Source organism: Protopterus annectens, chromosome 14.part0 (assembly GCF_019279795.1).
Source record: "Protopterus annectens isolate FY-2018-M chromosome 14.part0, PAN1.0, whole genome shotgun sequence".
NCBI classification, from domain to species: domain Eukaryota; kingdom Metazoa; phylum Chordata; order Ceratodontiformes; family Protopteridae; genus Protopterus; species Protopterus annectens.
The window spans coordinates 154,126,341-154,150,376 of NC_056748.1; the positions used below are offsets into that span (position 1 = coordinate 154,126,341).

The 24,036-nt window shown below is 40.2% G+C and overlaps 1 protein-coding gene across 30 annotated transcripts in view; it reads left to right on the top strand.

Moving 5' to 3' along the window:
- The window catches only part of ABLIM1 (actin binding LIM protein 1), a 2,317,257-nt gene that overhangs the window by 1,785,707 nt on the left and 507,514 nt on the right, over positions 1-24,036 (top strand). For 19 of the 30 annotated variants that reach the window (XM_044055908.1, XM_044055914.1, XM_044055911.1 and 16 more), the window contains exon 12: positions 20,689-20,733. The exons of the other annotated variants lie outside the window; for them this stretch is intronic. In XM_044055908.1, the coding sequence (XP_043911843.1) occupies positions 20,689-20,733 (45 nt within the window). The remainder of the gene's footprint in view (positions 1-20,688; positions 20,734-24,036) is intronic. 30 annotated transcript variants of the gene reach the window in all.

The following is a 24,036-nucleotide window of genomic DNA, read 5'->3' on the forward strand; positions in this document are numbered from 1 at the left end:
CAACAATCTTTATATTATATCTTTTTCTCTATTTTGTAAGTCATCTATTTTGTTTAGAAGCCATGTATTTTGTTTTTTAAACAATAACATCTTTATTTAATTATTACTCTTGACACAATCATACATTTATATAAATGAAAACAAACCATCTTAACATAATTCCAGCTGCAAGCATTTTACATCACAAACCATATTGACTTAATCCTAGTTGCAAACATTGTACATCACTTACAGTCCACCCATTGTCAGTCAAACGTAACATAGCACATTCATGTTCTGCCTTTTTTTAAACCTTAATCCTCCCCTGTATGTATTGTTCCCACAATCCCCATTTGTTTCTATGTAATTTGCTCCTACCCTTTTTAAAGATCTCAATTCCAGTTGTTTAATCTCTGTTACTATATTCACTACTTCCAGTACAGTTGGTTTATACTTCGATTTCCATTTTCTAGTGATTTCTTTTTTTGACAGCCACTGTAATTAGACTCAGCAAGGCCTTACCATGTCTAAGCAATTCTGATTCTACATCATAGGTCAGAAAAATGATTTCCTAGTTACACCAATTTGCTCACCCAATATCTCTGAAAGAGTGGTCTGCAGGGAATCTTTAAAATCTGCCAACTCATTGCACTCCCAGAAAATATGTTCCCCAATTACCTATTTCTTCCCCATCACACCTCCAACATTTGTTGTCTACCTGACAAAAAATTCTCTGGAGTCTACTTGGGGTATGAAATTATCTGTGTAAACATTTCCAAGCAACAATCCTAACTCGTCTAGACTTTGTTGCATATTTGGGAGGCATACATATATCCCCCATTGTTTCTTTGCGAATTGCTTTTCCAGTCTCTCTTCTCAATCCTTTCTAATCTCCTCCGATTGATTCATATATTTATCTTGCATTATTTTGTATGCTGTAGTAATTCTTTTTTTAACGGCAGTTTCTGTTCTAGATACTATTAAAGCATCTATCATTGATGGGCTTTCATTTAGGACCCCCTATTTATTTATTTCTCATTGCCAATACTTTGATATCAATCCTTGATAGGAAAGGCAATCTCTAACCTGCAGTCCAAATAAATTCTTGGCGTCTCCCCATTTTGTTACCTTTCCCTCTCTAGTTATTTGCTCCCTGTATCCCAATCCTTAATTACAATCACTCATATCGGCAGACTCAGCTTTCTACATTCCAGAGTTAGCTTAGTTCTTAGAATACTTTCTATTACTTTATGAATATAATATTTTGTATGATTATTGTTATTTTCCTTAAAGATCTGCATCCAAAATCCCAGTCAATCCTTGTTTCTTGAGCTTCCCCATGTTTCATCATCACTTTCTGCTTTGAGATATAGGTTTCTGCTTGTGCCATGAATAGGAGCCTTAACTATGTAGCTCTGAAATACCCCTTTCAAATCAGGTAATCCCAGTCCGCCTTGTTCTATTGGAAGAATTGACTTATACCACTTGACTCTTGCCATCTTTCCCTCCCAGATAAAATCCTTCAGCTCTTTATTAATTGCTGTCCACAACTTCTCCTCTGGTTGATAAAAATATGCTTGACATGTATATAAGACTAAACGGACTAAAACATTTTAACTGCTTGTATCTTAATATCCATATCCATATAACAGAGTTTACAATTTCTCAGTTTTTTGTATTATCTTTTATGTAGTCTCTTCCCACATATCCTTAGCTGGCACACCAGCAACATTTTCAATCCATACTCCACAATACTTCATTTTATATTGTCTCCATAAATATATATGTTGCTGAACCAATTTGTGTGTGAGTACATAATTTACTGCTATTACCTTTGTTTTAGATTCATTCATTTTTGTATCCTGAAGGATTTGAAACGGTTTCAAAATGTTCCACAGCACTGTAATGTCCTTTTCTGGTTTTGTCAGGTATAAAATAATATTGTTTGGAAATAGACCCAGCTTGTCTTGACTACCATACTAATTATATCCTTGAATTTATGAGTCCCTTCTTTTCTTTGCCAGTGGTTCTAAATGTAATGCAAATAAAGGGAAAGAGGACACCCCTGCCTGGTTCCTCTGCTCAATCAGAAATGATCAGAGAGGGCCCCAACCACTTTAATTTTCACCTGCATTTCCTCATGTATCCTCCTAATCAACCTTATAGTTTTATCAGGGATGCAAATTGTTTGATTGCCCTGCTCATAACATCCCAACTTCTCTGTCAAATGCTTTCTCTGCATCAAGACCCACCGACAACAGTGGTATGTTCTTACATTCTGCTTCCCTCTGGATCATCAATGTTCTGTTAATTTTGTCAAATGTTGGCATCCCCTTCACAAAACGACATTGATCCATGTCCATCAATTTCGGCATCACTTTTGCCATTCATTTAGTCATTATAGACATAAGCACTTTATAATCATGGTTTAGTATTGAAATGGGTCTGTATGAACCTGGATCTGATGGATCTTACCCTCTTTAGGTATTACAGCTACCACCACTTTTTTCCAGATCTTTATACGATGTTTCCCTCCTAGCTTCCAAACTTCCACACAATACCGTCTATTCCTGGGGACTTTCTTCTAGATTGGTTATACATCACCATTTTTATCTTATCTCCTCCTGTCTTAACTGTTAATAATTCAGCATCCTTTACCTCTAACTTTGGCATATTTAATTTCTCCATAAACATTTCCATTTGTATCTTTTCTTGATTTCCATATTTCTCCGTTTTATACAGACTTTCAAAGACTTTCCAAAATATTTCTAATACCTCTACTGAATTCTTGTTAACTTCCTTGTTATAGGTTCCCTAAGCTTTTTGACAGCTCTTTCTACTTTATGTTGCCTGAGTCATTATGCTAAACGTTTTTGTGCTCTAGAGTTATCAAAAACAGTTGTTTAACAGCAATCTTTCTAAACGTGTGTATATTATCAAGGTAATCCCTTATTTTCTGTTTAACATTCTGTAGTTGATTTTCTTCTTCTTCTGTGATATTCCCCCTATTCTGTAATACTTTTGCATTTGTCAGTCCCTCTAAATAATTCTTGATGTTCTTCATCTCACATTGCTGCAGTCCTTACACTTGGGTAGTCCGCTGTCCTCGGTCGGCCCGAATATCAAAGTATAAGGCTGACGTCGGTCAAGGCGCATTTGACTGACATCAGGACGTCAGGGTACAAATGCGCATGACCGACGTCATATCCTCAGTCTTTTTTGCCGCATGGTCCGATGCAGAAGCAGCGTTGCAAGTGCCGTTCGGCGTTCTGAAATTTTTCGAATTCGGAGTTTCAGACCGAGTCAAAGTTGGCTAAGTACCCGTTAGAATATTTTAGTTTTTTCTTGCCTCAGTGGTTTACCGGATGTCAGAAAAAGTGAATAACTGTATTTCTTGTGGGAAACAGATACCGCATAGAGATTATCATACTTTGTGTATTCCTTGTCTAGGGCCTGAGCACGACGTTGTTGGGTGTCGCTCTTGTGCTAGATTCAATAAGCGCACTATAAAGAGAAGGTTAGATTGTGCCAGGTTAGTCTTCGGGAAGAGGTGCAATTATAAAATGCCGTCGGATGCTCCGACGCCCGCTTCTTCGAAGAAGCACTAGGACAAAGCAGTTAAGACTAGGCTAGAAGAACCGTCCGTACCGGACGCCGGTTCTTTAGAGGTGTCGGTGGAGCCGGTGGTTCCGCCGGAGGTTTCTTTGGAGTCCCAGGGAGAGACTTTGTTATTGCAGGATGTGGCCTCTCAGGAGGCAGGTCAGGCTGAAGGGGCTTCTCAGGTTACTATACTCCCCTCCCTTCCTAGGGTGGTTAGGCCCTCTCCTTCTGTTTCCAAGGCTTCCCCCAGAGGCAGGCCAGGTTTAGCTTCAGTAGGGGTCACCCCTAGTTCTTCGGGAACTGTGCCCAAGAAGCATATGCTTAAAATGGCAGAAGATTTGATTACCTTGATTAGAGGTTCTTTGCCCCCTCCTGATAAGAGACCTAGGGTGGAACCTGAGCTAGGGAGTTTGGAGCAGGTTTCGGATGTTTCAGAGTCTTCGGCTGAAGACTTGCAGGAGTATTCTCCTTATTCTGATTCTGATGTGGATGATTCTACTCCTTCTGCTTCTCCTCCTGAGGATTTTTCTTTTTCAGAGACTCTTCATTCCATGAGGGAGCATTTTAAGTGGGAAGGTCAGGACTTCTCTGATTCCAGGAAAAGGCTTAGGGAATTTTTGTTTTTACCCCAGCATAGGCCTTTGGCTATACCTCCTGTTCTGGATGTGGTGGAAGATGTTTTTGCAGAGGCTTCTCTTAATCCTGATTCTTTGCCTCCTGCTCCTGTTAAACCGGATAGGTATTACAGGGTGCCTGAAGCTCATAAGTATCTTTGTAAGAGTCCTAGGGCAGACCCAGAAACTGTTAGTCAGGGGCCTAAAGGTGTTAAGGCTTCTGTTGTCAAAAATCCGGTTCCTCCAGATAAAGAGGCCAGGGCTTTGGATAGATGGGGAAAGAAAGTTTATACTTCCTCCACCCTAGCTATGAGGGCTTTGAATTGCCAGTTTCACATGTTGAAATACCAAAACTATCTCCTTTCACAATTGAAGTCTAAGGTAGATGCTCTGGCGGAAGGTATTGAGTGTAAAGAGTTGCAAGATTTAGTACATGTTTCTGAACAGGTGGGTAAGCATTCTTTGCAATGTGGTTTTGATGCTGTACAGGCCTCGTCTAGGGTGGCTGCCACTGGGTCAGTTCTTCGCAGACACGCCTGGCTGAGGGATCAGAATTTATCTGAACATGTTAAGACAAGGATTTTAGATGCTCCTTTACAATCTGATGTGTTGTTTGGTTCTCCTGTTGAAGCAGTCTTAAAGAAAATGGAAGACAAGGCTAAGTCTATGTAGACTGTTAAAGATTTTTTGCAGGTTCAGCCTCCGAAGTTTAGTAGAAATTGGCCTACCAAGGGGTGGACGTATCCTTCTTATGATTCCCAGTCTAGGGGTAGGTCTAGACGTGGTAGGGGCAGAGCTCAGGGCTCTTTCAGGCCTAGAACAGGGAGTTCACCTGCACAGTCTTCGGGTGAGGGCAGGGGTCAGTCCTTTCGTAATCAGACCCAATGACATACCTTTTCAAATGCCAGAGCCTACTCGTCTGGCAGCACCTTTGGGAGGAAGGTTGGCACTTTTCAAGGAAAATTGGAGTTTAATTACCCAAGACAGATGGGTATTGGATATCATACACCACGGTTACAGGTTTTATTTCCATACCTTGCCTCCTTTCAAAGGCATGCCAGACGTTCCTCCTCAGCAAAGAATAGAGGCTCACAAACAAATTTCTCTGTTACTTCAAATAGGGGCCATACAGCCGGTCCCTCTGCCAGAAGTGGGCCTAGGATTTTATTCTCGCCTGTTCCTAGTACCAAAGAAAGGGAACACGTGGAGACCAATTTTGGATTTATCTACCCTCAACACTTATCTGGACATTCCCAAGTTCAAAATGTTGACGTTACAACAGCTTTTACCTCTGCTGGGCAAAGATCATTGGATGGTAACTTTGGATCTCAAGGAGGCTTACCTTCATGTTCCTATCAGACTGAGTTGCAGGAAGTATCTGCGTTTTCGGGCTGGGACTTCTCATTATCAGTTCTCTGCATTGCCCTTTGGCTTATCTACTGCGCCCAGAGTATTCACAAAAGTTCTGGCTCCAGTGATAGCTTTTCTCAGGCTAAAAGGAATACAGATCTATCCTTATTTGGACGATTGCCTGATTCTGGCTCAAGGAAGGGACGAGCTTCTTCATCATTTGGAATATGTGATAGCAGTGCTAAGATGCCTGGGGTATTCTGTGAACGAAATAAAGTCCAGTCTAGTACCCTCTCAGGACATGTGCTTTCTGGGTGTAAGACTGAATACAGCATCCCAGATGGCCTTTTTGACCCCGGACAAACAAAAGAATCTTTCCCTTTACTTTCGTCAATTGTCTCATCAGTCCAGGCTGACTGCAAGGACAGTCCTTCAATCCTTGGGGTTCATGGCATCTTGTATTCTGGTGCTTCCCAATGCCAAACTGCATATGAGGAAGTTACAATGGTATCTCAAAAATGTATGGACACAGCACTGCCAGGATCTGGACACTGTCATTCAAATAATACCTTGCATTTAAAAGGAATTGTTGTGGTGGGCTCAGGAATGTCACCTAAACAAGGGACTCTCTGTGACCCGGCCAGAGGCGAGTCAGATTTTAACGACAGATGCCTCAGACAAAGCTTGGGGAGCTCATCTGAATGGAAAGTGGATACAAGACAAGTGGCCTGCCAGACTACAACATCTACATATCAATCTGAAGGAGATGTTAGCAGTCCAGTTTGCATTAATAGCTTTCAAGGATTTACTTCTTCCAGGGCAGGTGTTGATTCTAACAGACAACACAACTGTCATGTGGTACATCAACAAGCAAGGGGGAACACATTCTTATCCTCTATGCAGGCAAGCGATGATTTTGTGGGAGACTGCTCTCAGTTTACAGCTAAATCTTCAAGCAAGGTATCTGCCGGGAGCACAGAACTCCTTAGCAGATGTGTTGAGCAGACAAATTATGTATCCCCACGAGTGGAAATTGGATCCTCATGTATTTCAGAAATTGACAGTGTCATGGGGAACTCCAGACATAGATCTGTTCGCTTCTCCACTAAACCACCAGCTGCCAAAGTTTTGCACGAAAAGGTTTCATCCCACAGCTTGGAAAGTGGATGCTCTTTCTTTCAATTGGAGCAATCTTCATGTGTATGCCTTTCCACCTCTGCCTCTCCTCCCAAAGGTACTACTAAAGGCCAGACAGGACAAGCCAAGGATGATTTTGATAGCTCCAGATTGGCCTCGACAGCATTGGTACCCATTACTGAGAAGCCTGGTACGGGAGCCTCCATGGCCTTTGCCTTCGATTCCACACCTGTTGTCTCAGGAGGACAGTCATTTGCTCAATGTCAAGCTTCACTCTCTTCATCTAACAGCCTGGCATATTCTGTTTTGAACCATAGTGGGTCTCAACTTCCACAGCAAGTATTGAATGTTATTTTGGAAGCTAGAAGGCCTAGTACAAGGAAAGTGTACGCAGATAAATGGAAGAGATTTTTATTTTGGAGTGCAGCAAAGGATTTTGATGTTTCTGAGCCTAATTTAAGTGTGGCTCTTCAATATCTTACTGAGTTACTGGACAAAGGTTTGTCCTTCTCTTCTATTAAGGTTCATGCTGCAGCAATTTCGGCTCACTATGATTGTGACCCACCATTGTTTTCTCATCCTTTATTCAAGCAATTTCTTAGAGGGGCAAAGAATATAAGACCCCCACGTAGAGCTCCTACTCCTGCTTGGGATCTCAATTTTGTGTTGGAGAAACTTACTCTACAACCTTTTGAGCCTGCAGCTACTACCGAGTTGAAATATTTAGCATGGAAGACTGCTTTTTTGTTGGCCATTACCTCTGCAAGAAGGGTTTCTGAGTTGCAGGCCCTTATGGCGGTTGAGCCTTTCTTAATTTTCCATAAGGATAGGGTATCTTTACGTACTAATCCTTCCTTTATGCCTAAAGTGGTTTCTAGTGTGGCTTTAAACCAAACTATTCATTTGCCTACTTTTTATGCAAACCCCCAAAATAAAGGGGAAAAGATTTTGCACACTTTAGATGTACACAGGCAGTTGAGATATTATTTGGACAGAACAAAAGGGTTCAGGCAGTCTCAGCAGTTATTTGTTTCTTTTGCTTTGAGTTCTCAGGGCAAGCCTGTGTCAAAACAAACTATTTCTAAGTGGATTGGGTTTTGCATTGCTTTCTGTTATTCCCATCATGGCAAGGAGATTCCAGCTGGGATTAGGCCTCATTCCACTAGGGCTACTGCCACTTCGACAGCTTTTTAAGGGGTGGCAACTAAAGATATTTTGGAGGCAGCTACTTGGAGTTCAGTGCATACTTTCTCTAGGCATTATCACCTTCCTCTTTGTTCTAAATCTAGGGCTGGTTTTGCCACTGCTATTTTGCAGGGCATTTTGGCAACTCCTTCTTCCTTATAGTTTGGCCATCCTCCCTTCCCTCTGCTTTGGGATTCTACCCAAGTGTAAGGACTGCAGCAATGTGAGATGAAGAACATAGTACAGTTTTGTACCTACCATAAATGTAGATGTTCGAAGATCCACATTGCTGCAGTCCAATTTACCCTCCCTCCTTCCCCTCTGTAGTTAGAGGTGGTTGTGTGGATTGGGTTGAGAGTATGGTGTATATTGTATATATTGTATATATTGTACATATTTTTAGTGCAAGGGTGGTTGGTTGGTTGTTTGCTGTCTGTTGGTTTTTGACCTTTCCTTTTAGGGTCTTCTGACATCTGGAGCAAGAAATGACTGAGGATATGACGTCAGTCATGCGCATTTGTACCCTGACGTCCTGATGTCAGTCAAATGCGCCTTGACCGACGTCAGCCTTATACTTTGATATTCGGGCCGACCGAGGACAGCGGACTACCCAAGTGTAAGGACTGCAGCAGTGTGGATCTTCGAACATCTACATTTATGGTAGGTACAAAACTGTACTTTACTTCTTAATCATGGCTCCCTTTGTTTATTTTCACCCTAATTTTAAACTCCACTTTAATTTTATCCTGCTCTCTAGCTATATTTTCAGAGGAAATTTCTATCCTCTCAAATAACTCCCACTACCCATTCCTTAAATTCCTCTCTTTCAACAGATAGGTGGGAAAGTGCCAGTGTCCCATTTTTATTTCATTACCCTGTGTTTTTATTTTAGTTATTATTGGCACATGATCTGAAATGGTTATTGGGTATGTGTGAAGACCTTCAATTAAATGCACATGTTCATGTGAAATGTAAATTCTGTCTAGCCCAGACCCATTTTTGTATCTTGGGACTAATATGTAAATTCACTTCAAACTTCTAGAACTAAATTCACATCTTCCATGTCAAATATTTTCATAAATTTCTTCAAATCTCTACCCTCTTTTGTTATACTTTCCCTCCTGGGCCCTCAAACACATCTTCACTGTTGCAGATCAAATTTCAATCACCACCTATAAGTAATATTCCTTGCTGAAAGCTGATTATTTCTCCCAGAATTTTCTTAAGTTCCATTTTTAGCAGTTTTAGGAGGAATATATTGTCAGTGTAATCCTCCTCCCTTGCCTGTAACCCCTTAGTACTACAAATCTACCACTTTTTTATCCTCTTCTATCACTATTGGAGCTCCTCTTGCAATTAATATAAGTACTCCTCTTTTCCTTTGTCCCAGGTATTCTGCTGAATAACCATCATGAAAACCTTTCTTTATCAGATCCACATGTTCAGTTCTTTCCAAGTGTGTCTCCTGTGGCATAGCTATTTGCACTCTGCATTTTTTAATAATGTTCACTATTCTTTCTTTCTTGTATTTCTTTGTGAAACTATTGACATTTAAAGACATTACAGAAAGCATCATTGTATTAAAAAGTTATTATCCCCACCCTTTTATGTATAACAGCTTTTTTGTCAAATGTCTAGTTCCAACTTTTGTGTTACATGCATCCACTGTTTGTCATATTGAATTTTTATACAGTTCTTTCTTATCATATCCATTTGAGCTTATGTTATATTGTACAAAACATTTTTGTTTTATTGAAAATCCTCAAAAAACACATCTCCAATACCCCTAAAAGTAGTTAACTAACACACAAAACTGTATACATCTTCAAATATTGGACTTTTACCCTCCTAATAGGAACAAATGCACCAAACTGACAGCCACACTCACATATTTTAGTTAGCCTAAAAGACAGGTTATCCATGCTAAGACAACATGGTACAGGCTGCACTGTCTGGCCTTGTCTTATCTTTATAGCTCTCCCAGCTGGGAAAACACATGAATGCTTTCAAAGAACACTATCTTCTAGCCAGTTTTGCATCTTTTTCTAGCCTGTTTCTCTTAATAGGTTCATAGGTTGATACTAGGCTATCTGCCCTAGGGCATTTATAGGCCTAGCCAGAGTGTGTTTGGCTTTTGCCACCCTTTTAGATTAGTTGACTGTGCCTCTGTATAGTAGGTCACAGAAGATAGACCTTTTAAGGTTAGTTTACTGTGCCTCTGTCTAGTAGGAACACAGAAGAGATCCCAGGGGTAAACCTACGATCTCCCATCCACTCGTCAAGATTTCTCTTGATGAGGGTCATTGAGGGGCTCTGCCTAACATGGATTGGGATTTTGTTCCAGAGTGAGGGGAGCCTCTGGGATATGAATCTTTCCCTCCAGCATGTCCTGTTTATTTCTGTGCTGAGGTTTAAGTCCCTGGAGAGTGTAGCTCTAAGGGATTTAGATTTCCTGAGGTGGAGCATGTCCATTAATTCTGGTTTGGACATGGCTTTATACGTCAGGCACAGATCGCCTCTGAGTAGGCGGTAAGCAACTGAGTAGAGCTGGAGTTTCTTTAGCCTAACTGCGTAGGGCATCTGTTTGAGTCCCTTGATCCTCTTGGTGAGGTACTTTTGGGGCCTTTCCAGTTGCTATTGGGCAAGGTATATCCCAAATGGGGCATTGTATTCAATTATGGGCCTGATGAGTGATGAGTAGAGGGGCACAATGACCTCTTTTGATCTAGATGTGAACCCTTTCGTGATAAGGTGGGCTATATAGAAGGTCTTTCTAACCACTTTGGCAATGTGATTGTCAAAGGAGAGATTGCTATCTACTTGGGTCTCCAAATCCCTAATTACTTCTTCCATACTTAATGGATTACCACCTATGTGGTAATTTGTGGGCACTTTGTTTTTCCCAAAGGGGATGACTATACACTTTTTGGCATTTAGCTTTAGGCTATGGCTCTGGCACCAGTTATCCATCTCTGTGAGACCATTTTGGAGGATGCTTGTGTCAGTTGGCGAGTCGATTATGGCACCCAGTTTGCAGTCATCTGCGAACTTGGTCAGCCATAGTCCTCCCATGTTAGCCTGTACCTCAGAGAAATATATACTGAACAAGAGAGGTCCCAGGACTGAGCCTTGTGGGACGCTACTTGTAACTGGTTTAGAGTCTGACATGGCACCTGCAATTCTGACCATGTGGGTTCTATCCCTGAGCCAGTTTGCAACCCATCTTGTGACATAGTGGTTGATATTTAAGCTGGTGAGCTTATTTATGATGCCGGAGTGGGGTATTGTGTCGAAGGCTTTTGCGAGGTCCAGGTAAGCTGTGTGGACTACCTTCCCTTCATCTATGGCCTTGGTGACTGTTTCCAAGAAGTTGACCAGGTTCAAGAGGCAAGATCTGCCCTTAACAAAGCCAAATTGGGTAGGATCCAGTGTTTGGAGGTTCCCAATGTCTTTGTTTATGAGTTCCATGATGATATGCTCCATAGCTTTGCAGACCAGGCTAGTTAGGCTTGTAGGGCGATAGTTTCTGGGATCCGTTGTGGCACCACCTTTGTGGAGTGGGACCACTGTTGCTGTACGCCATTTGTTGGGTACATATCCTGTAGTAAGGCTGAGACTGAACAGTGACTTTATGTGAGGGTTCAGTTCTTCTTGGAGCTCATGTAAGACGCAGCCCAGGACACCGTCCGGTCCCATTGATGCTGTGTTTTTTGCTTTGGAGAGGGCAGCTCTCACCTGTGCATCTGTGACGTCAGGGAGGCTACACTCTGTTGGGATAGACATTTGCTCTTTTGGGGGGGGGGGGAGAAGTTTGCACTGAACCTGTCCGCCAGGATGTTGGCAATGTCTGTGGGTTCAGTGTATTTTCTGTCATTTTGCACTAACTCAGAGCATATCTGGGAGTTGCCACCCAGGTTTGTGATATAACTAAAGAAGGCCTTGTGATTATCTTTAGCGTCTTGTGCAATTTTTCTTTCGAAGCTGGCCTTAGATAATTTTATGAGGGATCGTAGTTTCTTGCCAATACTGATCAGAGATGCCTTCCCTTTTTGGGATTTTGCTCTATCATGTAGTAGCTTCCTCCTTCTGTTGTATAGCTTATTTATGGCTGGGGTCCACCAGACAGGTCTCCTGCCTTTGGAGGAGTGAGTCTTGGTTTTATTTGGGATAGCACGATCCATGCATTCCTGTAGGTGTCCATAGAATGCGTTTGTAAAGGATTCTGTGGTTTGGGCCATATTTTCCACTGGCCCGGGGGCTTTGAAGGATTCCACCTCAGTTTTGAGAAGTGTGAAGTTTGCTTTTGAGAAGTTCTTTACCGTGGTTTCCTTGGCTGGGGGTGGGGACGGGATATGGATGTCCAGTGAGATTAATTTATGGTCAGATCTTACCAATGAGGGGTATACCTCTGGTATGGAACATAGAGTCCCCATGTTGGTGATGATCAGGTCCAATATGTTTTCCCCTCTTGTGGGAGTGGAGACCAGTTGTTCCATAGCATTTGAGTTTGTAAATTCTAGGAAGCATTGGGTGAGGGTGTTGGGGCTTGAGTAGTGCTCCCAGTTTATGTTTGGGTAGTTGAAGTCACCCAATATGATGGTGTTTGGAGAGACCTTCATATTCTCCAGTGTTCTCAGGAAAGCTGAGTGGGGTTCCTGAGTTTGGGATGGTGGTCTGTAGCAGGCTACAAACTGAAAGGCAGTTTTGCCCACTGTTAGTTGCACATGGATGGTCACTGATGCTTCGTTCAGTGCCACTAACCTGGAGGTGTGGGTATCTTTGATGAATATGGATACTCCCCCTCCTTTTGTGGTTCGGTCCGAGTTTTGGGGCCGAAAAGCATGGTATGAGGTATAACCTGGTAGTGTTGGGGTGCTCTCGGGAGCCTTGAAACAGGTTTCTGTTACTGCACAGATATCGATATTCTCCATACTGAGGAGAGCCTCGAGTGCATACATCTTGAGGTTTAGATTTCTGGCGTTGAGCAGCATTACCCTTAGTTTCTTTTTCCTTGTGTTGTCTATGGAGGTGGGTTTGTCTTTTGAGCCTTGCCTAAAAAAGGCATTATGGGGGTGGCAAGAACCTTAGCCAATATTCGAAAGCCCAGGGGTGACAGGTGCAAGCCATCCCTAGCGAAGCAACGTGGCTTGTCGAGCATGTCATCCCAGGCTGACAGACACTGGATCCCCTTTGAGTGACACCAATACTTTAGCCAGTTGTTAAAATTGATAATTTTGTCTTTATACTGTGGCATCATTCTTGGTGAGGGTAAGATGCTACTCAAGGTCAGGGTCATACCGGCCTGGGCTACATGATCAGAGAGCTCCTCTATGTCTCTTTTCATGTAGTCCAGGGAGTGCATCTCAGGTCATTCACACCAGCATGGACAATGACGGAGTCATATTTGTACTTGCTTTGGACTGACCTGAGTGCTTGTGTTATGTGGCGGATCCTAGCACCCGACAGGCAGCTTACAGTGACCTTCTCCTTGTTCAGCCTGGTGAGTGGGATGTCAGTGTGTCTGACAATAGAGTCACCTATTACAAGTGTATTAGGTGTGTTGTTTAGCCTTAAGGGCTGTGACTGTGTGGCACACTGACTTTGTGAACTATGTGATACGTGGGTATTGTTGTGGGGTAGCGGTTGCTTGGATGTCTGCTTTGGAGGTCTCTGCTGCTTGGGAAGATTTTTATTTAGAGCCTCCGAGTATGTTTTTGTGTGTTTATGTGTTTGGTTTGCTGTTAATCTGAGTGTAGTCAATTTATCAGATTGTCTCCATGGAGATATGAGGACCAGATACAGAATTGCTACTAAGCATATATTTATTTGCTAGAAAAAAGTGTTATAATATTTAGTATTCTTTTTTCATGTATTTGTTTTCTCTTAAAGCTTGTTACTAGATCAAGCTAAGAACCTTAGTCCAGTCATTCCCACATGCAAGAATGAGAAAAAGAATGATAAAAAGCACATTATTTTTTCTTTTGCCAAGCTCTTTTAACCAGGCATTTTATTACATTGCAGTGCCTAGATGTCTTAAAACTGAACAAGGGGAAAGAGTGAAGAAGGGAGAAAGAAAAAAATACAGGAGCACCTGTTTACAATAGTATCCCCATTACACTTAAAAACAGCTGAGAAAACTTTACATTATAACTGCAAAGAAAATCCTACATTATAAAAATATTACTATTAAGAAAAAAAATTGTTTTACTTACAGTGAACTTTCTCCCTCCTCTTCCACTCCCCTAAGTATGTTTTCCAAACATTAATGACATAAAGTAGGACATAAACTTTAGAGTCCCACACAAAGCCAACAAAGTCCAATATTTCCAGATTTTCTTGTTCTGTCATATTGTACAAATATAATTATTACTTTATAATCCCATATATGTCAGTTTCCAAGTAACTGGTTTTATTTCTGTTCATGTCCATCTCTCATATCCTGTCTCTGCTTCATTTCCAACATACTCTCGATTCTTCTAGTCAACTCTCATGCTCTCTTCCTTCACTCCAGCATTTTCCATTGAAACGTTGGAAAATGTTTCACTGGCACAGTTGCCCTGTGGTCTTTATTACCAAATGAACAAGAACCAGAATCTGCTTCTGTTTCACAACTCACTTTTTGTTGGACAAACTTGTATTTCCTCCTTAGCATGTTGTTGTTTGTTGTTGTTTGTCTTTCGGCTTTTCCCAGTAAGGGGTCACCACAGCTGAACTCCAGTCCGCTAATGATTGGCAGTAGATTTTTACGAAACGCTGAGGTGCTAGCTCGACGCTCAGCCTTCAACTAAGGCACTCCCATTTACGCACGCATGTCTTTCGAACGCTACCCAACCGTGGGGAGGACATGCAGACTCCAGACAGAAGGCACTCCCAAGCCCAGCCGAGAATCGAACGAGAGAACCTCTTGCTGTGAGGTAACAACGCTACCGCTGTACCACCGCAGCATACATTTCCTCCTTAGCATGTACTTTATCAAAAAAAGATTTGTCCCTCCAGGGAAGAATATTTTGAAGATAGCTAGATACAGCAGTTTGAATCTCATGCCTGCTTCTCAACATTACCTGAATAGTGGAATAAATGTATTCCTCTTCTGCCTGATGTACAGTGAGTAGTCATTATCCTCAAACACTCTGCTGTCCCCCACTTTTACTAGTATGTCTTTCTGGCAGAATCAACTCCTTCTACTGGTAGGATTGCATCTTTGCTATTAAAGGTCTGAGTTGTTTTCTCATAGCCAAGTTTGGAGCACACATGCAATTTGCCCTTTCAGTTAACAACTCCTGCTGTGGAATACCAGTCTAGTTGCTTATTTCTGCTTTCATAAAATTAATGCAGTCTGTTCCTTCCAGCTTCTCTGGTACAGCTGAAAATCTCAGGTTTTTCCCTATGTGCTTTGTCCTCTAATTCTATTATTTTTTTAACTTCTCTTCTTGAGCAGTCTCATATTTAGCCAGCCTTTTCTTTATTTTTACCTCAGATTTTTTGTAGTTTTATCACCACATCTGAATATATGTTTAAAGGTTTTTCCATTTTTTTCTAGCCTTTTGTTGTTTGAGTTGATATACTCCATCAGTGTTTCATTTATTTTAGTCAGGTCTGTGTACAGTCATCTTATGCTTTCCTCTAGGTTACTGGAAGTCATGTGGGCCTTGCATTGCTTTTTTTGAACAGCTACAGTACTTTTCCCAGTCAGTGTTTTTTCCTCACCTTTTGTAGTTGTTTTTCTTCAGGTCTTCTGTATTTATTTTTTCCTAACATCCAGGCAGTGCACGTTTTAGCCAGTTACTGAAATTTACCTGGAAACACAAAAGTCTACTGGCATTCTCTGCTGAATTTCTGTTTTCACACTGGAAGAGCTAGAATTAAGCTGTTACTCAGTGTGCAGCCATCTTGGAAGTCCGCCATGTATTTTGTTTTAGTAAAAATTCCATTTGAGATTCTTATTCTTTTAGCCTCCCATTTTGTTATTCAGGGCATTCTCCTTTTCAGATATTTTGGTTTGTTGTTGTTGTTGTAATATTCCTTTAAAAACATTGGTTTGTTTACAACAGTTCTCTCTGAGATTTTCTTAACTCATCTGGAAGTCATCCATTTTCAAGGATAATTCTTGAAGAGTAGAAGTCACTAGTGTATATCTTTCCTCAGAGGAATGTCAGTATGACAATGCTTAGAATTATTCATCTTCGTTCAGTAGTTCAATTTCTGAGTAAAACTGAAAGGTAATTTTTCATATAATTCCATGTGTGACCTGACTGCATGCACCCCCACACCCCCTGCTAATTATATATTCTAACTCTGAAATTGCAGTACAGTGAAGAAAAGGGTAATTTTCACGATCCCCACTGTATTGCTATCTAGTTAAAAATAGCGATGCTCAAAACTCTGAATGTAAGCTAAGTGTCAATATTTTGATTTTCGTTTGCAAATTTTGCCTTTTTGCATCTTTACCCTCGACCATATGAATGATGGTAAGGTGAGTTTCCTCATTTTGATAATAAACCGTGTATGTTTTTCTTTCGGCTTTTCCCAGTTAGGGGTCGCCACAGCGGAACTCCAGTCCGCTAATGATTGGCAGTTGATTTTTACGGTGCCGAGGTGCCAGCCCGATGCTCAGCCTTCAACAAAGGCACGCCCATTCACGCATGTCTTTTGAACGCCACTCGACTGCGGGGAGGACATGCAGACTCCACATAGAAGGTGCTCCAGCCGAGAATCGAACGGGAGAACCTCTTGCTATGAGGCGACAATGTAATGCGCTAAATTATTAGGGTTTTCTACATGTTGTATGCAGTATTATAGGCCATCTTCAGCTGTGGGAAGTTGAGTGTGAGTGAATTCTAGCCAGTTTAGTTTGAAGAGGGCTAAGCAGTAACGAGTTTTATTTAGTAGGTTTGGAGTGAATTTTGCTATCTTATAATACTTTTCTTCGAGATTGAGTAGTATTGTCTTTTTGAATGTTTGGAAAGGTAAGAGAGGTATATAATAGTTTAGAAAGTAGAATAGTGTTACCTGTGAACTTGGCTTGCTTGTGCAGCCAGGAATGGTTTTGTTTTATATAGCATAAGTGGCATTTTATGGATATTTGAATCTTGTAAGTAATGTGATAATTAAATTTCAGTCTGTTATTTATTATTACCCCCAGAAGTGTACTACGGGTGGTTTATTATGTATCTGTGCTATTAACTGATGGATTTTAAGTTACATGCAGATGCTGACACTATACCCAGAACTGTACCACAAGTAAAATAACTCTGTGTGCTAATTGTTCGAAATCTGACTTTTGATTGATAATGCAGTCGGGTCACGTAGAAAGCAAATTTTATTCTTGGAGTTATAAGCTAAAGAAGTAACTGAATTTATAGGCTAGAGAGAGTTCTTCTCCCAACTTTACTATTTACATTTATGTTATACAAATACAGTTTCATGTATTTCACGCCAGTTGCTTAATAACAAAGCCTTCACTCCTTTTATTGATCTAAAAATGTATATGACTGGTTACCAGCCACGTACTCAAATGCACTCTGTTGTGAGTGGCTTGTGTGTTAATGTTTTGCAACATTTTCCTTAGCTGGGAAATATCTTATCAAAGCACAGCTTTGTGTCTTAAATTGTTTCGTACTACACATTCAAAGACAACAAATGCAGATACTGGGTAATATCACCTTCTAGAATTTGCTGCTATATTCCAATGATCTGTGGAGTTACACATTGTCTATAAAGTCCATTCTAAGGTACACTTTAGGTAAGGTAGACCATAAGGTATCACCATAGTGTTAGACAGTTCTCACTTCCCTATGCCAATAAATTATGTGCATTCCTTATTAATCCTGCCTTCTTGTCACTGACATATTTACTTACTAACAGCTTCCCATTCATATCCCCTTCTTTGGCTTATGGCTATTGCTTTTGTGTGTATCCAGACCTTGTCTCCTTCTTGCAGATAATCTGGAAGTCATTTTTCCATAATTGTAATTGTCCTGATGCAATAACCAGTTGCTGTCTGAAACAAACAGCTTCAGATGTCTTAAAGTATCTATAGTGGGTGTTTTTGGTTTGGTTTGTGTTATTGTATTATAATGTAATTTGTACTTGCGTACTGTCTGCTATACTTTACCATTTTATTTTTATGATCATTAATGTATTTTTTCTTGTATGTGGAAGATTTCTTCCCAGGCCTATTCCAAAAATGGGTTTCAGCACAGCTTGGCTTTTTGCAGTTAACAAAGAGCAAATAAATAAGCAAACAAATAAATAAAACAAAACAATTCATAGTTTTCAGGCTACAGTCATATAGGTCCATTATTTTTGCCACCCACCCCCAAAAAAGAAAGTCTTACTTAAAAAAGCTCTTCTCAATCATTGAAAAGGTGATTAAAAAGCTTTTCTCTGTAAGTGAAGAACAATCTTTTTTCTTTTAAAATGTAGCAGACAGCACTCAGTTTTGACTTTTAATGCAGTACCAGCACTCCAATGTCAAAATGCACTTAAAAGTAGTTGGGATAGGCCAGTCGCTACCCATAACAATTTGCATCCAGGGTGTTTGCTCCCATTGCCCTACCCTAGCTACGCTACTGGGTTTATATCACTGCCCTGATACTGAAGACACTGCTGATATCATTTATTTTTTTAAACTGCCCTCCGCCATAATATTTCAATGAGAGCGCCAACTGGAAATGTGTCCCACTTTTATAATACTTCAGTTTTCTATGTTTCCTAGACTATGCAAAAATAAGGAGGAGTGTTTTCCTTTTCAACATCTCTCCCTGTATTCTGCTGCCTCAGCAGAGTCCCTGAGCTTGGCTTTGGTAATAGTTTACACTTTCTATACTGCAGATGGTGGTCCTGGTTAAGAGGAAACAATTTTTACTGTCTTAATTTCTGGACATGAACTATATGGTCAGTTGTGGAATACCACCTGTCTTGTTTTTATTTTTGTTTAATTAGAAAAGTGATCCTTTTTATTTATAAGTATTGAAAGACCTTTAAAAGTGTACTCATTTTGTATTCATCATGACATCTCAGAATGTGTTTTATGAAGGAATGATGACATACTAAATACTTGAATGTGGCCATATGTGCTTTTTGCTCTTATGCAGCAGCTGCAGGCATGCACTGGAGTGGAAAATGAATCATTCCCATGATGCAACACACACCCGTTGTATTTGTTTATCACACTATAGTTTCCAGCCTATCTTGCTTCTGTACTAAATATGCAAATACAGAACATTCATAGACAATAATAGATATTTAGCTGTTAAATGATGCAGTAGATACTGGTTATCTTTTGGAGATAGCAGTTTTTTTTGTGTTAATGTAGTCACAGTAAATTTATACCAGCTGAAGAGTATCTTATCTGAAGGGGATATCTTCTGCCTAACTCATATAGTGTGCTGATGTGTGAGATTAGAAGTTACCATGTCCTTTCTGTTTTCATTCAGATGTTGCAAAAGGTACAAGGGAAAGTGACAAAACGTGTTTTATTTTCATGAGTCATTGCACACCATTTATCATTTAGAGAGTTTTTTTTCTGCAGATCTAGTTCACAATGATTTGGGTACAGATGGTGCCATTACTAATTTAACCTAATATATGGCATAATGTACATTTTCTAAAGAGCAGTTGTTTAAGTATATATGACATATGTTGTCAAGACTGGAAGCCGTCTGGGTGTTCAAACGTTATATCTAACAGCACCAGGGTTGTGTAATATGTTTGTCATTTGAATCCATTTTATACCTGCTTCCATCTTTTTGAGAATTGCTGTCATTCGTATGAAGTAGCTTGACAGTACGGTGTGCATACCTCTCAACTTCCTTGCTCAAGAATTCTGGATAAAGTGAATTGCATCTGCAGGAGAATTAAAATGTCATGAGGCAGGGACTTTGGGCGGTGCTTAACACTGTGTATCGTCGTGATTAGCGTATTCATTTGTAACCCACCAGAGACCCAGGTGGAAACGTATGCAGACAGAGGGGACATGCAGACTTTCCATGGAAGATTCCCCAAGTGGGAATTGAACTGGAGAACCCAGCAATATGAGGTAGCAATACTAACTGTTGCAAAACAATTTTTGACTTTTTAGAAGAAGAGGAGAAATGGAACAAAGGTGAAGGTACAGGAGAAAGTAAGAAACTGGAAGTAGTAAGTGTAGTATTTAAGCAGCCTGACACTTTCGCTAAGAGGATTAAGGCTGCAGGTCATTAGTAAGTGTCATCCTGTAGTTTGAGGTTTAAATCTTTCAAAGTCCACTTGGTGAATCAGAAAAAAAAATCACTTAACTGGGTAGTGCTGCTGGGTTGCCCCAAAAAATCAACACAGTCCCGTAAGTTTGCTGGGGGTAATAAATAAAATAAAATAAAATGCAGCAGAACAATTATATCTGCAATTAAGCAGAATATATGCCCATTTGAAAAATAAACCAGAATACTGAGGTAAGAAATTAGGAGTGGACCAGAAGGAGAACAAAGTTCATTATTCTGTGGTCTTACATGCATGTTTACATCTGTTATAGGTTGAGATCTATGCAGACGGGTCCAGAAAACTGGGCATGTTAAAGTTCATTGTGACCACTGCTTTTGATCAAGCACTACATACACTTCTTACATCTTACGTTACTGACTTTAAATTGAATGATGTATTATAAAGAAATGCTAAATAAAATAATAAATACATAATGTGGTGGTGAATTCCATAGTAAAAGTTTCACGTGAGTGCCATCTAGTGATCGTAAAAGGAAAGACAGCCACATAAAAGTTTACTTTTTAGCTAAACTGTGTAGATTAATTAGCAAATTGACAGTATTGTGACATGCTTCTGTTGACAGCTCCAAGATCTAAGACGTGACAGTTCTTCTACAATGACCGAAACAGTAAGTTCTTCTGCTTCAAGCCAAAGATAGCTTTCAGTAACATTTAACTACTAAATTATAGAGCAAGTAGCACGCAGTGCTGTTGACTAATTCTGCCACGAACTAACAACTACAACTACAATCACAAAAGCTCACAATGAATGGCTTGCGAGTCCTGCTTAATATTATGCATTAACACAGTGTAAAGCATTTCTGATTCTGTGGCCTGTACAATCTGATGTAGTTAAAGCATTTCTGATTATGTGGCCTGTACGATCTGATGTAGTTAAAGCATATCTGATGCTGTGGCCTGTAAGATCTGATGTAATTAAAGCATTTCTGATGCTGTAGCCTGTAAGATCTGGTGTAATTAAAGCATTTCTGATGATGTGACCTGTAAGATATGATGTAGTTAAAAGTATTTCTGATTCTGCGGCCTGTAAGATCTGATGTAGCATTTCTGATTCTGTGGCCTGTAAGATCTGATGTAGTTAAAACATTTCTGATTCTGTGGCCTGTAAGATCTGATGTAGTTAAAGCATTTCTGATGTTGTGGCCTGTAAGATCTGAGGTAGTTGTCAGCATGTTCTATTTGAATATATGTGGATGCAATCACGAGAGCTGACAGTGAATGGTTTGTGAATCATGTTTAACATTATACATTAACACAGTATAAAGCATTTCTGATTCTGTGGTCTGTAAGATCTGATGTAGTTAAAGTATTTCTGATTCTGTGGCCTGTAAGATTTGATGTAGTTAAAGCATTTCTGATTCTGTGGCCTGTATGATTCAATGTAGTTAAAGCACTTCTGATTCTGTGGCCTTTTCAATCTGATGTAGTTAAAGCATTTCTGATTCTGTGGCCTGTAAGATCTGATGTAATTAAAGCATTTCTGATTATGTGGCCTGTACAATCTGATGTAGTTAAAGCATTTCTGATTCTATGGCCTGTACTATCTGATGTAGTTAAAGCATTTCTGATTCTGTGGCCTATAAAATCAGATGTAATTAAAGCATTTCTGATTATGTGGTCTGTAAGACTGGATATAATTAAAGCATTTTTGATGCTGTGGCCTCTAAGATCTGATGTAGTTCTCAGCATGTACTATTTGAATATATGTGGATGCAATCAAGAGAGCTGACAATGAATGGTGTGTGAGTCATGTTTAACATTATGCATTAACACAATGTAAAGGATTTCTATTTCTGTGGCCTGTAAGATCTGATGTAGCTAAAGCATTTCTGATTCTGTGGCCTGTACGTTCTGATGTAATTAAAGCATTTCGATTCTGTAGCCTGTAAGATCTGATGCAGTTAAAGCATTTCTGATTCTGTGGCCTTTAAGATCTGATGTAATTAAAGCATTTTTGATACTCTGGCATGTAAGATCAGATGCAGTTGTCAGTATGTACTATTTTAATATATGTAGATGTTGAAGGACAATGCCTACTTGTGTTTTAAGAACATTGTAGTGTTGCTTTGGGTCCTTTTGCAGATGCCCCCCATATATATATATATATATATATATATATATATATATATATATATATATACTCTCCAAATCCTGTCTGTCCAATGTGCCATCCATGATGGCTTTGGGCATTTTGTTCTAGGTCCCTTCCACTCTCTCCCTGAAGCAATAAGTTTAATCACCCCCCCCCCCCCCCCCCTTACAGCTACCATCCACCTCTCCTTCCCACAACAAACTTTGCCTCCTCTTCAGGTCTACTCCTATCCCATTTTATCCAAAAAGTCCAGAGTATCCCAATAATACTCTGTTCTTCTGTTTTTCTCTTTGAATGTCCAACTTTTCTAAGCCTGTGCAGGTCCTGCTCCTCTGCACCTTTAGTGACACTGCATTTTAATGTGTTTTCCCACCTTGGTATTTTTGTTTGAATTAAATAAGGGCTACAGCAACCACATTCCTCCAGCTGCTAATCCTAATGGTTCCTGGTATAGCAGAGTCTAGTGGTCCTGGTATGTGGAACAGACATGGAACACATAAACAAGCTCTTACTATGTCCTTCCTCCTGAAGATGGGTGCAGGGGTTATAGCCTGCCATGGGCAGTCTCTTGAAAGATAGTCCTTTCCAGGTCTGGAACCTTCCAGTTAGGGTGTGATACAATAGCCTGAACTGCAGAATGACCAGTAATTAGAAACTGAGACAGACAGACTGAAATCCATACAAGAAGAAAATCTTTGAAACTAGGTCTTATATATTCAACACACTAACATTGCCATGTCTGTGTACTGTACCTGTTCAGGTCAGCAGTTTTATTTTTTCCACTTTGAAGAAGCCCTGATTCAAAAATTACACTGTCAGGAATTCATCAGAAAGGGATTACATAGAGAAGGTGTTTACTACCACCGTACAACCCAGAACTAGCCATTAATAAACTGCATGCATTATTAGAATCTCCAGGCTTCTCTCTGTCTGAGCTTCTAATGTCTGGTAACTACACAAAGTTATTTTCAGTACCACAGCTTTCCACTGGTTCAGCCTTTTACTCTTTTGGCAGTCTTCTGTTCACCACGATGCTCTGTGCTATTGTCAGTTGTTTCTTGCTCTACTATATGTCTCGGCCTCTATTGGATTTGCACAGTTCTCAAAGGGCCTGCTCAGTGCAGGTGTTTTGTCTTCTTAAAGGTACATTGGAGACATGCAATGTGTAGTCCTCAGTGGTTTCAGCGAGGTCTTTTGCTTAAAACCTCCTAAGATTAGCCGAGATACTTATGATATGTAGTGCATCAGAAGACAGGAAGGGGCAAGGTCATAGGCTAATGAGACAAGGTGTGTATTTGGGCTGTACAGGTGTGCATTCTGTATGATATGGCTCATATCCAGGGATACCTTCTACTTGTTCAGCAGGGTCCTATACTTATCCATCTATATGAATAGAATTTAACCAAAATGTATGGGATAAAATTAGAAAATCTTCTGGGGAACATAATGCATCTCTCTGGTCTGTTTTTTTTTTTTTTTTTTGCTAATTCTGAATACTGCTGCCTCTTCATAAAGAAGGATTGATGGTTATCTGATACTCTATGTGCAACCATAATCCCTTCTTGCTTTACATTCAGCCCCTCTGCCAAAAGTACTATCCACCTTTACAAACACTTATAAGTCATTACCTGCACCCGTTCCTGTGTTTCCAATAGAAGAGTGGATCATCTGTAGAAAGACCGGACTCTGGATTAGCAATGGATAGTGAACAGCGCTTTTCTGAGATAGCTCCCTGCTAATCGGAACCTGCTCCAGCCACATAAATGAAATAAAAAGCTACTCCATTTTAAGATCCACGTTGCTACCTTTTTTGATCCCC